At 38.2% G+C, this 14,704-nt stretch overlaps 3 protein-coding genes across 3 annotated transcripts; 2 read left to right on the top strand and 1 right to left on the bottom strand.

The window, feature by feature from the left end:
• Positions 1–754: 754 nt before the first annotated feature.
• On the bottom strand, positions 755–3,096 carry KVR01_001414 (uncharacterized protein). The gene has a single exon (XM_044782380.1). The coding sequence runs from the start codon at positions 2,667–2,669 to the stop codon at positions 1,350–1,352; it is 1,320 nt and encodes a 439-aa protein (XP_044649369.1). The 5' UTR covers positions 2,670–3,096; the 3' UTR covers positions 755–1,349.
• A 34-nt stretch (positions 3,097–3,130) lies between these two features.
• On the top strand, positions 3,131–5,925 carry KVR01_001310 (proteasome core particle subunit alpha 1). Its single transcript, XM_044783760.1, has 5 exons — positions 3,131–3,487; positions 3,577–3,636; positions 3,769–3,863; positions 3,933–4,145; positions 4,217–5,925. Exons 1-5 carry the CDS (start codon positions 3,481–3,483, stop codon positions 4,601–4,603), a joined length of 762 nt encoding a protein of 253 aa, XP_044649265.1. The 5' UTR covers positions 3,131–3,480; the 3' UTR covers positions 4,604–5,925.
• A 317-nt stretch (positions 5,926–6,242) lies between these two features.
• On the top strand, positions 6,243–9,048 carry KVR01_001866 (uncharacterized protein). The gene is made up of 5 exons (XM_044790652.1): positions 6,243–7,332; positions 7,392–7,629; positions 7,703–7,859; positions 7,927–7,987; positions 8,187–9,048. The coding sequence occupies exons 1-5, from the start codon at positions 7,323–7,325 to the stop codon at positions 8,252–8,254; spliced, it is 534 nt and encodes a 177-aa protein (XP_044649821.1). The 5' UTR covers positions 6,243–7,322; the 3' UTR covers positions 8,255–9,048.
• The last annotated feature ends 5,656 nt before the right edge of the window (positions 9,049–14,704 follow it).

Here is a 14,704-nt window from a genome sequence, read left to right as displayed (position 1 = left end):
TAGTAAATAAACTCTATTTAGCTTTCTAAGAGAGTTTTAACTTTTTTATAATAGTTATATATTTAAAATAAAAATTATATTAATTTATTAAATAAAAGTAAATTTAAATAATTATATAATAAATATATTAATATAAAAAAGTTAATTTTAAAGTTAATTTAATTTTATTATATAATTATTTAATTAATTTTTTAATAAATAATATTATTAAAAATAATATTTTTAAACTTTATTTATATAATATAAAGTTAAGTTATATATTTATAAATATATTATAATCTCTTTTTATTATTAATATTATATTTCTTTAAATATTAAAATTTAACTATTATATTATAATTATTATTATTAACACTATATTCTTTTTAAGTGCTAGGTCTTAAGTGCTTATCACTGTATAAAGGTGCTATATATATCTTTAGATGTATATGGAATAGAAGTGAAACCACCTAGGTGAGCTGCTTGTTCTGCAGTCACAGAACCATGGGATGATATTAGTTAACTACTCCTGAATGAGTTTGTATTAGCTGCTGATCATGTCGAAACTCCCATCCGACTCCTTGAAGTAGTTGATGAAGTTGTGAGCTGCTTTTTTTTTTATGAATGGCATCTTTCTGGGAGGATGCCTCTCTTTTGCAGGAATAGGGAGACAAGTATTGAGATACTATAGGATGCTAAGTATTTGCAGGCTTGTACGCGTCGTTTGGCAATGGCATTCACTGCTTCGACCCAGAGTCGAGAAATTTCAGACATGTTGGTCAGAGATCCCATGGGGCTCAAATGTTGAACTACTTAAGTACCTGAAGTATTGATATGAACGTGAAGAGCCTTTATTGGTCGCGATATCAGTCATGAATGCTCTTGCGACACACTGTCCTCAGTGATACAAGTATGTCCGAATGAGATGTGCTTGGTGGTCCAATCATGAGGCCGGCACACTTTGTCTTTACAATGACAGTGAAATGGAACCTTCTAGTCAGCAGTCATCAATCATCATCCTCAAGACGCTATAGCCACCTCAGGCTGAGGCGTGTGACAAAAGTTACACAAAGGCCGCATATACGATTCAAAGGTAGGTCGAATCCTAACAGAGTCGGGTTGTCTCATTCAAGCCGCTCTCAACGTCGGATTGACTCTGCCAGTTCCATCTACTCTCCCATCCTCGCTCCCAAGCATCCTCCCATAGCCCCCAGAACCGTCATTATGACCACTGAGAGCCAGTGAACCTGCGATCACGAAAAGAGTCATTCTAACGTGGCCTTCCATCTGTCCCGACGGTTTCTCCATTCACTGCATTGTTGAGTCATGGTGCTTAGATGGTTGGTCCCATAACTCCCAAAGGACGCTCTCTAGTCCTCATCGTCACTGTCACTACTCTCACTATCACCATCACTGCCCGACGTGTCCTCTTCGTCACCGGCAATAGCTGCATCAGGTGAGGAGTCAGCTTCAGAATCCGAGTCTGAAGACGAAGAGCTGCTCGAGGAGGTCTCGGAGTTGGCGCGCCCATTCGCGGCTCCCGAGTCCTCGTCGGAGTCGGAGTCGGAGGATGACGAGCTGCTGTCACCGGCGTTATCGGCTCCACCGGTAGAGTCATCAGAGCTGGAATCACTATCTGAATCCGAAGATGATTCTGATTCAGAGCTGCTGCTGTCCGCCGTTCGCAACTTCTTCCTTCGTTTGGCCTTTTGTTTCGTGCCCTCGGTGCCGTTCGAGTTTGCGTTGGCGCCGGTTTGTACTGGAACCTTGACCCTCGAGGATGTGGCTTTGGCAGTGCTGACCGAAGGTGCTCCCGTATCATCCTCGCTGCTTGAGGATTTGAGTGTGTCGATGACCAACTCGGCACGCATGCGCTTCACCAGGCGCTGCTGGACGTCCTTGTCAGCAGTGCGCAGGGTGAATTCCACCTCGTCAAAACTTCGTTTGGGTGCAGCGTTAGAGCCCCCACTCTCCTTCGCCGCGTTGTTCTCCTTCAAGAGGCCGGCTAGCATCTCCTCGTATTGCCCTTGCTTCTCCTCGGCACCCTTGGTGCCCTCGGGGAACGCCTTGGGTCCGGCTTCCATGTCCTTCTTCCTTATTTCCTCGGCTTGTTCGATCAACCTGGTCCTAGAACCACCTTTTATATCGCTGATGTAGAGGTAGAATGTGTCGATGTCCGCAGCCGGTAGGGCTTCGGCTTTGTACATGTACTTCAACAAAAGGGTCTGATGGTTCTTATTAAACTTCCAGGCATCGCGGGCCTTGTGCCACGTCCTGAGGTACTCGAGGGAGGGCGTGAGATCATGGGTCTGTGAGGCCGGCTGCGGTTTGGACGCCTTCTTCTTCTTCTTGGCCGGCTTTGGTTTCTTGAGGGCTGCCTTTTTGGTATCCTGGGAAAAGGAGACAGACTTCTTGGACGGGGTGAAATCAGAGTCGTCCCACCTCGGCCGCTTGTTGTCAGACGCAGGATACGAGCCAGACTGGAACTGCTTCCTCTTGTTGAAGGCGGGGGTCCCGTACTGGCCGTCTGGATTGAAATTGGAGCGCTGCTGGTGGTGTGCGAAGCGGCCTGGAGGAGGGGCGGAGGCTGCCGTGGTCGTGGGTTGCGAGGTGGTGGCAGCAGGGCTTCCGTCCGAGCTGGCTCCCTTGAGCTTCAGACCCAATCGCTTCCAGGCTGGCACGGCCGACATGATGGGCAGGCAGTAGCAGGTAGAAAAGGGAGGGTGAGTTCAGGTCGTGCAGCGGATTTCGGGCAAGGGGGGGTAGGGTGAACTGGCTCCAGTAATGGGAGGACTGGAGGAGGCACCAAAGTCAAAACGGCCTAGCTATCGCAGACTGACGAAGACCCAAGGACGGCAGGCTTTATGCGCAGAGGCGGGATTGTGTGAGAAAACGCGCCGACTGGACGGCAGGGCTTGGTAGGGCGTGCGTTGGGCTCAGTGCGTGACAGCACAGCGGCGGGTGTGCGCGTGCGTGTCCGTGTCTGTGTGGTGTGGAAATATGTGTTGAAGCCCAATTGCCGTGCAGGACTTCTGCTGCTGCTGCTTGCTGCTGTCGCCGCCAGAGCGCCGTGAGAAAGCAAACCAGCTTGTTACCTCGAACTTTTTCTCTGGCTACTGGTGGGGCGGCCCGATAGACAGGGTCTCAGCAATCGATAGGCAGGGGTTATATTCCAGTATCTTTCAGTTGCAGGTACTCCTACGAGTACCTGGGGCGGCAGGCTGAGCGGCTTACATAAGCTCAGAGCTCGGGCCCGCGGCAGGCCAGCGCTAGCTTGGGAGCTGATGGGTGCTCCAGGCAAGCTGGGGGCAACGCGTTCCCAGCCCAGGCAAGAGCTTCACTGACGACAGCTCCATCCTATCAGCCTGACCAGCCATCAACACGACCGACTGCTCCCAACAACGTCTCTCCCTCGTCCCACACTCAACGACCGTCCTTGTCAAGCAAAGCACACCGAATTTCTGCCCTCGTCCGGCCCGATCCCTCAATCAAGCCCTCAAGATGGCGAGTACGTCTTGTCCTCAGCTGCAGCCGACCCTCCGGCCTCCTCCCCTCCTCTGTCCCACTGCGACTGACACCAGATCGATCCGTGAACAGGCACCGGCATCGACAGGCATATCACCATCTTCTCTGAACAGGGTCGGCTATATCAAGTCGGTATGCACTCTCTGCGCACAGATTCCTCTTCCTGCCGACCGGGAAACACAAACGGAGACGCCCGAAACCTTGCCCGAAAGCTCTCACGCCCGGCGCTGTTACACGGGGGCTGACGTGCTGTGACTGTCATAGAATATGCCTTCAAGGCTATCACCGCCGCCAACATCATGGCCATCGGCGTCCGTGGAAAGGACTGTGGGGTCATCCTGTCGCAAAAGAAGGTCCCAGTACGTCGTTCGGGCTTCTGTACCCGACTCCTCCCCGGTCGCGTTAGGCATTGCTGAACCGATACACAGGACAAGCTGATCGATCCTGCCTCGGTGTCGCACATCTTCCAAATATCCCCCTCGGTCGGCTGTGTCATGACGGGCTCGATCGCCGACGCCAGAGCCTTCGCCCAACGCGCACAGGGCGAGGCTGCTGAGTTCAGATACAAGTACGGCTACGAGATGCCAAGCGATGTCCTTGCCAAGAGACTGGCAAACATCTCCCAAGTCTACACTCAGCGCGTAAGGAGGCGCCCGGCGCTCAATATACAAATCCTTGGGGAGGCTACGGGGCTGACGTGCAGTTAACATAGGCCTACATGCGGCCCTACGGCGTAGCGACGACACTAATATCACTTGACCAGGAGCTTGGGCCACAGCTCTTCAAGTGTGACCCGGCGGGCTACTACATCGGCTACAAGGGCACGGCTGCAGGACCCAAGCAGCAGGAGGCGCTGAACCACCTCGAGAAGAAGCTGAAGAACAAGGATTGTGCAGATGGGAGCTGGGAGGAGGTCGTGGAGCTGGCCATCACCACGCTCAGCACGGTGCTCAGCATGGATTTCAAAAAGACGGAGATTGAGATCGGGATCGTGGGCGGCCCGCGCGCCGACGGCAAGGAGGGCACGGATCCTGGCTTCCGGAAGCTGACTGAGGAGGAGATCGACGAGCGGCTCCAGGCTATCGCCGAGAAGGATTGAGCTGAAGGATACCATTGGCGATTGGGACGCAGGCTGATAGGAGGCCATGAGGATGATGCTAGTCGAGGGCTGCGCGGGGGCGGTCGGAAGGAAGGGATTTGCATGGCGGGCGAACACCCACCAAGCTGAGGCCCGATTGGCGCGCAGCGGGCCTTTGTAACCATTAGATGCCGCAGCACAAACGTTTAGAATCAAGACCTGAGCTGTACATCAGCCGGCGGGACCTCGCTGTTGCATCGGAGACGGGACTCAGCTCGGAGCTGCATGAGCTGAAGATGACAGAGCGCACTGCTTGGCGAGACACGGCATTCGGCGGTCGCAGCTCAGGTGAAAAGGCCACAACGCTCTCCCGGGCGGCCTGTAGGGGAGTAGGGTTCCGCCGAGGTCGAGGTGGGCGGACGGAGCGGAGGGTAGGGCAGGCGTAGGGGTAGGGCAGGGCAGGGCAGGCCAAGGCGAGGCGAGGCGAGGCTGGCAGCTGGCTGGAGAGGCTGGAGAGGCGGGTGTGGGTGCACGAGATCGCTGTCTCACACCATCTGGCGGGATTATCAGCCGAACCAGGGCTTGCGGCAGGATCTAAGACACGAGGTAGAATGGCCTCCCTGCCAGCCAGCCCAGCCTGCCCCCAGGAGCCAGACAAGCCAGAGATTTAGGTTTTGGTTCCCGGGACGATGGAGCGGGTTTGGCGATGCGGCCATCTCGGAGGCCTACCGTAACTCGGAATGGAAGAGCCTCAATTGTGGCTTGGTTCCCACAAACCCCACAGGCCGACGCCCACCACAACTCATTACCGAATACGGAGATTCTGCGAGGCAATGATTGTCACCCCCAGTTGGGCCCAAGTGCCCAAGTGCCCACTGGGTCCTCCTCCTCCTCGCCCTCTGGGCTGCTGGGTTGGCCGACCCCCGGGCTCATCCGTCCGCCCGCCTCTCCTGTCTCGACAAATCCTCGCGTGTTCGCCCTCGCAGGTGCAGCACCATTCTCCGCCAGTTCCCGCCAGCGCGCCTATACACGAGCGCTTGTTCCCGGCGACAAGGTTACTTTTTTGGGCCGGCGTGCATCACACACACACGATCCTCCTCCTGGGAACCTCCCCCCTGGAACGGGACTTTGTTTTGGCGAGCCTCGTGCCGAGGTCCTCACCTGCATTAGGGTTCAGCTCACCCTCCCGGAGGGGCGTCAGAAAAACGTGGCCGTGGGTCACGGCAACGACCACATCCGCCCGACCTTGTACTACTACATACTTGGTAACATAGTATGTCGTCGGCCTAATGCACAAGAGAGGCTTGCCGAGGTCAGCTCTGCCCTGCCCAATGTCATCATTAGCCGCCCGGGGGCGCAGATGGCTGCCGGCCTGCCAGTCTTGCCAGTCTTGTTCTTTCGTCAAGAGCGTGAAAATTCTCCTATCAAGGCCGCCCCGACTGCAAAACCCCCTGTCCCGGTCCAGAAGGGGCTGCTTTCGTGCCTTAGTGCAGGTGTGGCGACAGCTGAACTCGCGTCTGCCATTCCGATTCGGGGGTTGATGGGGTACACATCCGGCAACCATTTCTCCCATGATGCGCCTGCAGTTACCCTTTTCCCCTGATGGGTGGGTGGGCTTTGAGGTCATCACCCACGGCCCAGGTTGCAACACAATGGGGTCGACCTGAAGTCTAGCACAGCCGTGCATATGTATGTACATTGGCCCCGGCCAAAAAGGCCCGTCACGCCCATATTCTCCGGTCGACCCGTGGGTACTATGTACGCTCTGCTGTGGTACACCCCGTTCTTCTATTTATGGAATTATAGCTCGACAGTCGGGATATCCCCGGATCGCTTTGTGGGGAAGAGGGCGCCAAAGGAGCTGCCTGGCGCGCCTGCGTCCCCTGCGTGCCCCCAGTGCCCCCAGTGCCCCCAGTACCGCAGCAAGTACCGCAGTACCGCAGTACCGCAGTACCACCCCCCCCCTGTTTGTGCATTCCGTCCCGCTGGGTTTGTTTCCGCCGAGCCCTGTCGGCCCTGCCCTCCGATTCGTCGCGACCTCTGAGAAACGACGTGCATGTCGACGTCTGAGTCCTCACAGCTGCCCTCGAGATGACAGCTGATTGAGCGCCGCTAGTACCGTCCCGTCGCAATGGCTCTCCCCCCTGATGATCGCTGCAGAGGTGTCTGGCTATCCTGCGGCCTGCCATGTGGCAGCCCACCTGTCACTGCCCTTGCGAGTGGGGGTGGAGGAATACGGGCTATTACCTGTGTGCATCTCTTCTCGTTGACTCAGGTTGGACGACTAGTCTTGTCCGATTTAGCACCCTTTTACTCGGGTCATTGATATCATGAAACTTCTGTACTTGTTCCAAGCCGAGATGCCGTCGGAGTCCTCAAATCAAAGTTTTCCTCTCCCACCACGATGTCGACGGGCACTTGCTATATCAGGCCTGCTCGCGGCCGCCCCATCCGATGGGAGCCTGTCGTGATGCCGTCTAGACCACCGGCGCCCACGACCTGTCAATAGTCACAATTCAGCCTTCCTTTCAGGTCCGTCGATCTAGGCCCTTTTGCTCAATATTGTCACCTTCATTTATCATCCTAATTCGGGGGCCCCTTGCGAGCTCGCCCTGACCTTCATAAACGAGCCCTGCGATCTCTTGCTTTGATATTGCTCAATTTCTTTATGAGCCCCATCCCTACCCTTCTCAGACTTTATCATTCGGGCCAAAGCTTCTAGGCTTGTTTTTTCTTAATAATGGACGGCTGTAAGTGGCTTCCTCCCCGCTTGCTGTCGACTCGGCACTCATGCTAAATTGCCTCACAGTGAACGATTATCGAACAGCGCGGGTTGCCGAGGTTCTCTCGGATTTCCAGAGTATACAGTACTTCATAGCCGCCGCGCCTGTGGACCCACCAAATATGAACGATTACTACACCGAAGGGTGGGCTGCCCTACGGCAATGTAACCTCGATGGTCAACGCATCTTGAACTGTGGAGCGGATACGAGCGTTCCTGAAACGAGTGGTGGGCCCGATGAGCAGGCAAAGGCCGAGTTGAAACAGTCAGTAGCCATGAATAACTCTCCGTTCTGCAAGGCGATAGGCTGACCACAGAGACGTTTGCGCCCGGAATAGAGTTCTACTCGATGCCTTCGCACGCCGACACGAGGCACAGAAGATATACCTCCGCCAGGCTGCTGCGCAGCGGTGGATCGACTATCGGGAGCTTGTGCTCAAGGCGCACTCCGGGAGCCAGTCCCAGCTAAGACGCTGCGACCAACAGCTCAGAGCAGTACGATCTTCCAAACTTGGACCCACTCTTCCCATCCGAGGCCGAAACTGACCAGACCCTACCGCAGGAGCTCCAAATGATCACAGACGAGGCCATCTACGCGGAGCTCCAATCATCTGACTTGAACAGTAAGTGGCCTCCGCGACTCGTTCTCCTTCCAACCTGGAGAGGAATCATGCTGCCGCCGCAGACCTGTCACCACCTGTCCCTTGAAAGGTCCTCTCGGTGGACATCTTGGAATACAGTCTGGTCAGAGTACTACCGCAAATGCTGTTCCCACCTGTACGCTTCATCAATGTGCCTTTTGGCTGACTCAGGCTGCTGTAGTGGGTCGCTGGACGGCCGAAGACCCGAGCCTACGCAGTATACAGCGATGGGTTCGCACTCGACGATAGATGCCATAGACCGATCCCGGGAGCAGCATTTACCCGACAATAATGATCAACGGCCGACCTTTTGTGCAAAACATAGCGGATACCCAGATTCAATTTGTTGTGCGGACATAAAAATGATGTTTGAGATTTCAATGGCTGCAGACTGGAAGAATGTTTTGTTTCGGTGCATGTTTAGTCTCGTTCAAAAGACGAAAGGCGAGGGGGAAGTCGGGACGACAGGATTCGTCTCCGGGAAGAAGGCACGTTTCATCTGTAAGATCTAGGGGGGCTTTCTGGCTTGTGGTCAACTGCCCGGAGCAGACAGGACTCTTGTATGGGGCAGGACTGGGTGAACAACTTGCGGGGCGAGGACCGTCAGGATTGATTTTACTAATAGGAGAGCATAAGTTCCCAGCGCTGTATAAAGTCGCCGTGCATCGACGTATACCGAATAAGAACGAAACCAGATAAACTCCCAGTTGTTCTGTCTTTTGTGGGCTGCTCTGAGCATCAGACCTACATGGCTGACGTCTGGATTGCTTCCCGATTGCGCGTCTGTGACTTAGGAGAGTACTACAAGAGTGATCCACGTCTCATGGGTGAGTCTAGCAAAGACATCAATCTACCTAGGTATTAGTGAAAAATTACCGGGTAATGGCCTGGAAGCTTGCACATGTGCCTACTAAGAACCTAGGTATGTACGGTTGATGATTGTCAGGCTAAATCCTTTACTGTTTTCTAAGTTATAGTTACATGTTATAATTTTTAAAATTTTACTGCAACGGAAGGCATTACTACTAGTCACACACCTTAACTATCCGACTAAAAGGTGTCATGGGATGTTATATCGGCACTATAAACTATATAGAGTTTAAGTTATAGACTTAAAATTCTAGTTTGTTAGCCGAGCGGTCCTTTATACATACAGTCTTTAAATTTATCTTAAAAAGTTAGAATAATAAGTTTAAAGAATTTATTATTTTTAATAATATATAAGATTAATATTTTATTATAATTACTTTTTTAAAGTTTTTTTTAAAAGTTTTAAATTTTTAAAAAAATAATTATTTTTATAAAAAATTAAAACTTTTAATAAAATAATAAAATAAATAATTTATAATTTAAAAATAAAGTATTTTTATATATTTATATAAATTTATTAATAAAATAAAACTTAATTAATTATTTTAAATTATTTTTAAAAATTTATTTTATTTATTTTAAAAGTTTTATTAAAATTTTAAAAACTTTTAATATAAAAACTTAAATTTATATTTTTAATAAACCTTTTAAATATAAAGTTAAAAGATTTATAATTATAAAATTTTAATTAAGTTTTATTTAATTATTTTATTATATTATAATTTAATTTAATTTTTAATTTAATTTAAATCTTTTAAATCTTTTAACTTTTTTATTTTTAATTAATTAAAGTTTTATATTTTTAAATTTAAATTTAAAATTCTTATAGATTTTAATATACTTTAAATTAAATTTATAATTTTTAATTTTTTAAAAATATATTAAATAATAATAATAATAATAATTTTTACAATAAAAGTTTATTTTTATATATATATAAGTTTAATTATTAATAGTTATTTTATTTTATAAAGTTATTAAAATTATAAACTTAAATAATAAAGTATAATTACTTTATTTAAAAATTATTTTTAATTTAATTAAGTAATTACTTTTAAATAGTTTTATTTATCTTTTAAGTTTATTAAATAAATATTTATTTAAATAAAATTGAAACTTATATATATCTTTTAAAGAAATAGTAACTTTATTTTTATTTATTTTAATTAATTTAAATTTATATATAACTTAAGTTATATAATAAATTTAATACTTATATATAATATTTATTAATATTAAATTAATTTATAATTTATAATAACTTTAATTTTTAATAAATTAATAATATTAATTTAAATTAATTAAATATAATTTAATATATTAATATAAAAATATCTTTTAATAATAAATAATATTATAAATATAATAAATTATAAAGTTATTATAAAAGAACTTATATAATAAATTTAATTAAATTAATCTTTAAAGAATATATTATATTTTATTCTTTTAAAATCTTAACTATTTATTTTAATTTAATAATAAAATTAAAAAAATATAAATAGTTTATATTTTTAATAAAATTTATTATTATAATAAAATATTATTATTAATTAAATACTTTAATTATTAAATTAAAATATTAAAATAATAAGTTTAAATAATTTATTATTATTATTATTATAAAAATAAAAAAGTAAAATAATTATTTTAAATATATTAATTATAATTTAATTAATATTATTTTTATATAAAAATTTAAAGAAATTATAAAAAAAGTTAAAATTTTAAAATAAATAAATAATTAAATTATTATTAAATAATTAAATAAAAGTTAATTAAAACTTTTAAATACTTTTATATATATATTTATAATTCTTAATAATATATAAAATAATATTTTATTATTATTTATAATTTTAATATATTATTAAAATATATATTATTAAAATATATAATAATATTTATTTAAATAAATAATTAATTTAAAAATAATAATAATAATATTTAAATTTAAATTTAAATTTATAATATAATTAAAATAATAATTATAAAGTTTTAAAATATAATAAATATATATAATTTAAATTTTATAATATATAAAAATTTAAAATTATATTATATTAATAATAATTTTAATTATTATATAATAAAATAATTATAAAAGAATATAAATAAAGAAAAATAAAGTTTAAAATCTTTTAATAAAATATTATAAAATATATAAAATTATTAAAATCTTTATATAAAATAATTTAAAACTTTAAAAATTAATAAAATAATAAAAATTAAAATATAATATTTTAAATTTTAATATAATTATAATTATTTTAAATTTTAAAATATTTTATAAAAATAAATAAAAATATTATAATAAATAAATTAAAGTTTTAAACTTTATATTAATTTAAATAAAGTTTATAATATTAAATTAAAATTAAAAACTATTATATATATATATATATAATTTTAATTATATATTTTATATTATATAACTATTTATATTTTTAAAAAAGTTATATATAAAGTTTTTAATAACTTTATATATATCTTTATAATTCTTTTATAAAGAATCTTTTAATTATTTTTATTTTTATTTTTATTATATTATTTTTAAAAATAAATTTATAAAGTAATATATTATAAATACTTTAATTAAATAATTATAATTTTAAATTACTTTAATTTAAAATTAATTATTTATTAACTTATATTATTATAATTCTTTTAAAACCTTTTAAAGTTTTAAATAAATATAAAGTTAATTATATTTATTTTTATTTAATATATATTTAATAAAAACTTAAAAATCTATAATATAATATTAATTTTTAAGCTTTATAAATATTTATTTTTAATTATTTATTAAATAAAAGTTTTATTTTTATTTTAAATATTATAAAGATTTATTTTAAAGTATTTAAAATTAATTAAAAGTTTTAAATATAAAAGTTTAAATTTATACTTTTTAATTTAAAATTAAAATAAATTTATAAAGTAATATATTATAAATATTTTAATTAAAAATTATAATTTTAAGTTATTTTAATTTAAAATTAATTATTTATTAATTTATATTATTATATTTATATTATTATAATATTAATAATTATTAATAATAAAAGTTAATAATTATTAATAAGAAAATATAAATTAAAAAAGAATAAATTTATTATATTTTTATTTTTAATAAATTATTTTTAAAATCTTTTAAAATTTTTAATATTTTATTATAAAAGTTTTAAAATTAATATATTATAAATTATTAATTTATTTTATATTTTTAAAATTAATAATTATATATTTAAATAAAAATATAATATTTATTTAATAAAAGTTTTATTATAATATATATATTAAAAATAACTTTTATATAAAAATTTTATATAATTTATTTATATATTAATTATATTTAAAGATTTAATTTTATTATATAATATTTTATAATATTAATATTATTATTAAAATAATTTCTTTTAATTTTATTTATATATTATAAAGTTAAAATTATAAATATTTATTATATTATAATTATTATTAATTCTTTTAAGTATAAAGTTAAAAATCTATAATTATAATTTTTAACTAATTTTTATTTAATTATTTTATTATATTATAATTTAATTTAATTTCTAATTTTATTTAAATTTTCTTTAAGTTTTTTAACTTTTTTATTTTTAAAAGAGTTAAAGTTTTATATTTTTAAACTTAAATTTAAAATTTTATAAATTTTAATTTATTTTAAATTAAATTTATAATTTTTAAATTTTTAAAAATATATTAATTATTTTAAATAATAATAAATTTTTTTAAAATAAAGATCTACCTTTATATAATTATAAATTTAATTATTAATAATTATTTTATTTATAAGTTATTAAAATTATAAACTTAAAGTAATAATAAAATATAATTATTTTATTTAACTATTTTTAATTTAATTAAGTAATTACTTTTAAATAGTTTTATTTAATAAATATTTATTTAAATAAAATTAAAACTTTTAAAGAAATAATAGTTTTATTTTTATTTTTTAATTAATTTATATTTATTTAAATTATATAGTAAATTTAATATTTATATATAATACTTATTAATATTAAATTAACTTATAGTTTATAATAACTTTAACTTTTAATAGATTAATTTATATTAAAATTAATAATAATAATTTAAATTAATTAAATATAATTTAATATATTAATATAAAACATATTTTTAATAATAAATAATATTATAAATAATTATAAAGTTATTATAAAAGTTTTATATAATAAATTTAATTAAATTAATTTTAAAAGATATATTATATTTTATTTTAAATTTTAATTATTTATTTTAATTTAATAATAAAATTAAAAAATTATAAATAATTTATAATTATTATTAATATTATATTTTTAAATATTAAATTTTAAATATTTATTATTATATAAAAATATTATATATTTTTAAATATATATAAAATAAAATAAAATTATATATATATATATATATATATATATATATATATATATATATATATATATATATATATATATAATACTTTTATATAATAATAAAACTTTTAAATTTAATATTTCTTTTAAAATAATTTAATAATAATAATTATAATATATATTTATAATAAAATATTTTATTTATATTTTATTTAATTTTAAATTTTAATAAATATTTAATTTTAAATTTTATTATTATAAATTTAATTTAATATACTTTTATAACTTTATAATTTTTAAATATTTATTAATTAATTAAATAATTTATTTAATATATTTAAAGAATTCTTATTATTTAAAGTTATAATATTAATTTTTTTAATATAATTTAACTTTTAAACTTTAACTTTAAATTAATTTACCTTAATAATAATTAGATAATAATAGAGGGAATACTTTATTTATCCTTAAACTTTTAATAACCACTATAGAGCTAATGATAATAATAAGTTTATTTGTTCTTACTATGCACACATAGTGCTATTCCTGTTAAAGATAGAACCATGCTTCTTGGTGTGTCAGTAAACTCTTGGTTATTGAATGAAGGATGAAAGAGAATGAGAAGCAAAAGGCAAGGGGTTGGGTTGCTGGCAGTGACATGGACGCTTTCCATGCCGAAAGAAGACGGTCACTGCATTGGACGGCAGCAATACGAATTAGAGGAGTTGCGGGAGTGGCTGTTGGGTGTCCAAGACATAAAGCCTGGCCCGCCGGGGGGGGGGGGGGCAATGGAAGTAATACGCATAAGGGTGAGGATGAAAGGAGGAGAAATTACCCAGCCATTGTGTCTGGATGAATGTTAGTCTCATGCAAAGCTTGATGATTGCAGAGGATGAGGGCTGGGCAGTAGACTCACTCCGACTAATAACTTTGCCGTCGACCCACCAGTCCCCAATAACGGTGAAAAGAAATGCAAGTGTATTTACAATGGGGACTGTCAGGCTCAGTTCTTGGAAGCAGAGTGGTGTCAGTTAGAGTATTTAAGTGCAGGATAGAGGCGTGAAGGCCCAAAGCCCCACAGCCGGAGGCCCAAGAAACACCCAGGGAGGGCGGTCTGACTCACCAGCCTTGCCGATGAGCAGGAAGAACCATACGCTCCCGGTCAGGTTGAGTAGCAGCGGGACGGCATAGCGCGGGTTACGCAGGAGGTCGACGACGGCGAAGAAGGTGCCGTACACCTTGGACCTGAGCCAGCTGGACCTGACGGCGTTGGATTCGAGTACTGGATGCGGCGGTGGGTTGTGGTCCTTGGCCGCCCGGCGGATAAAGGGTGTGGTTAGGCCCCAGGCGATGCCGACGAGCGTGAAGCCGACGACGTAATTGAGCGGGCCTGGCTGCGGCTCTTGGGTGTCTGCCATGGTTCTATGGTTCTTCAGGACTCAGATATGGG

Source organism: Diaporthe batatas (assembly GCF_019321695.1).
Source record: "Diaporthe batatas strain CRI 302-4 chromosome Unknown Contig00002, whole genome shotgun sequence".
NCBI classification, from domain to species: domain Eukaryota; kingdom Fungi; phylum Ascomycota; class Sordariomycetes; order Diaporthales; family Diaporthaceae; genus Diaporthe; species Diaporthe batatas.
Note: the sequence above shows the minus strand (reverse complement) of the source record. Positions and strands in the feature narration are given on the sequence as shown.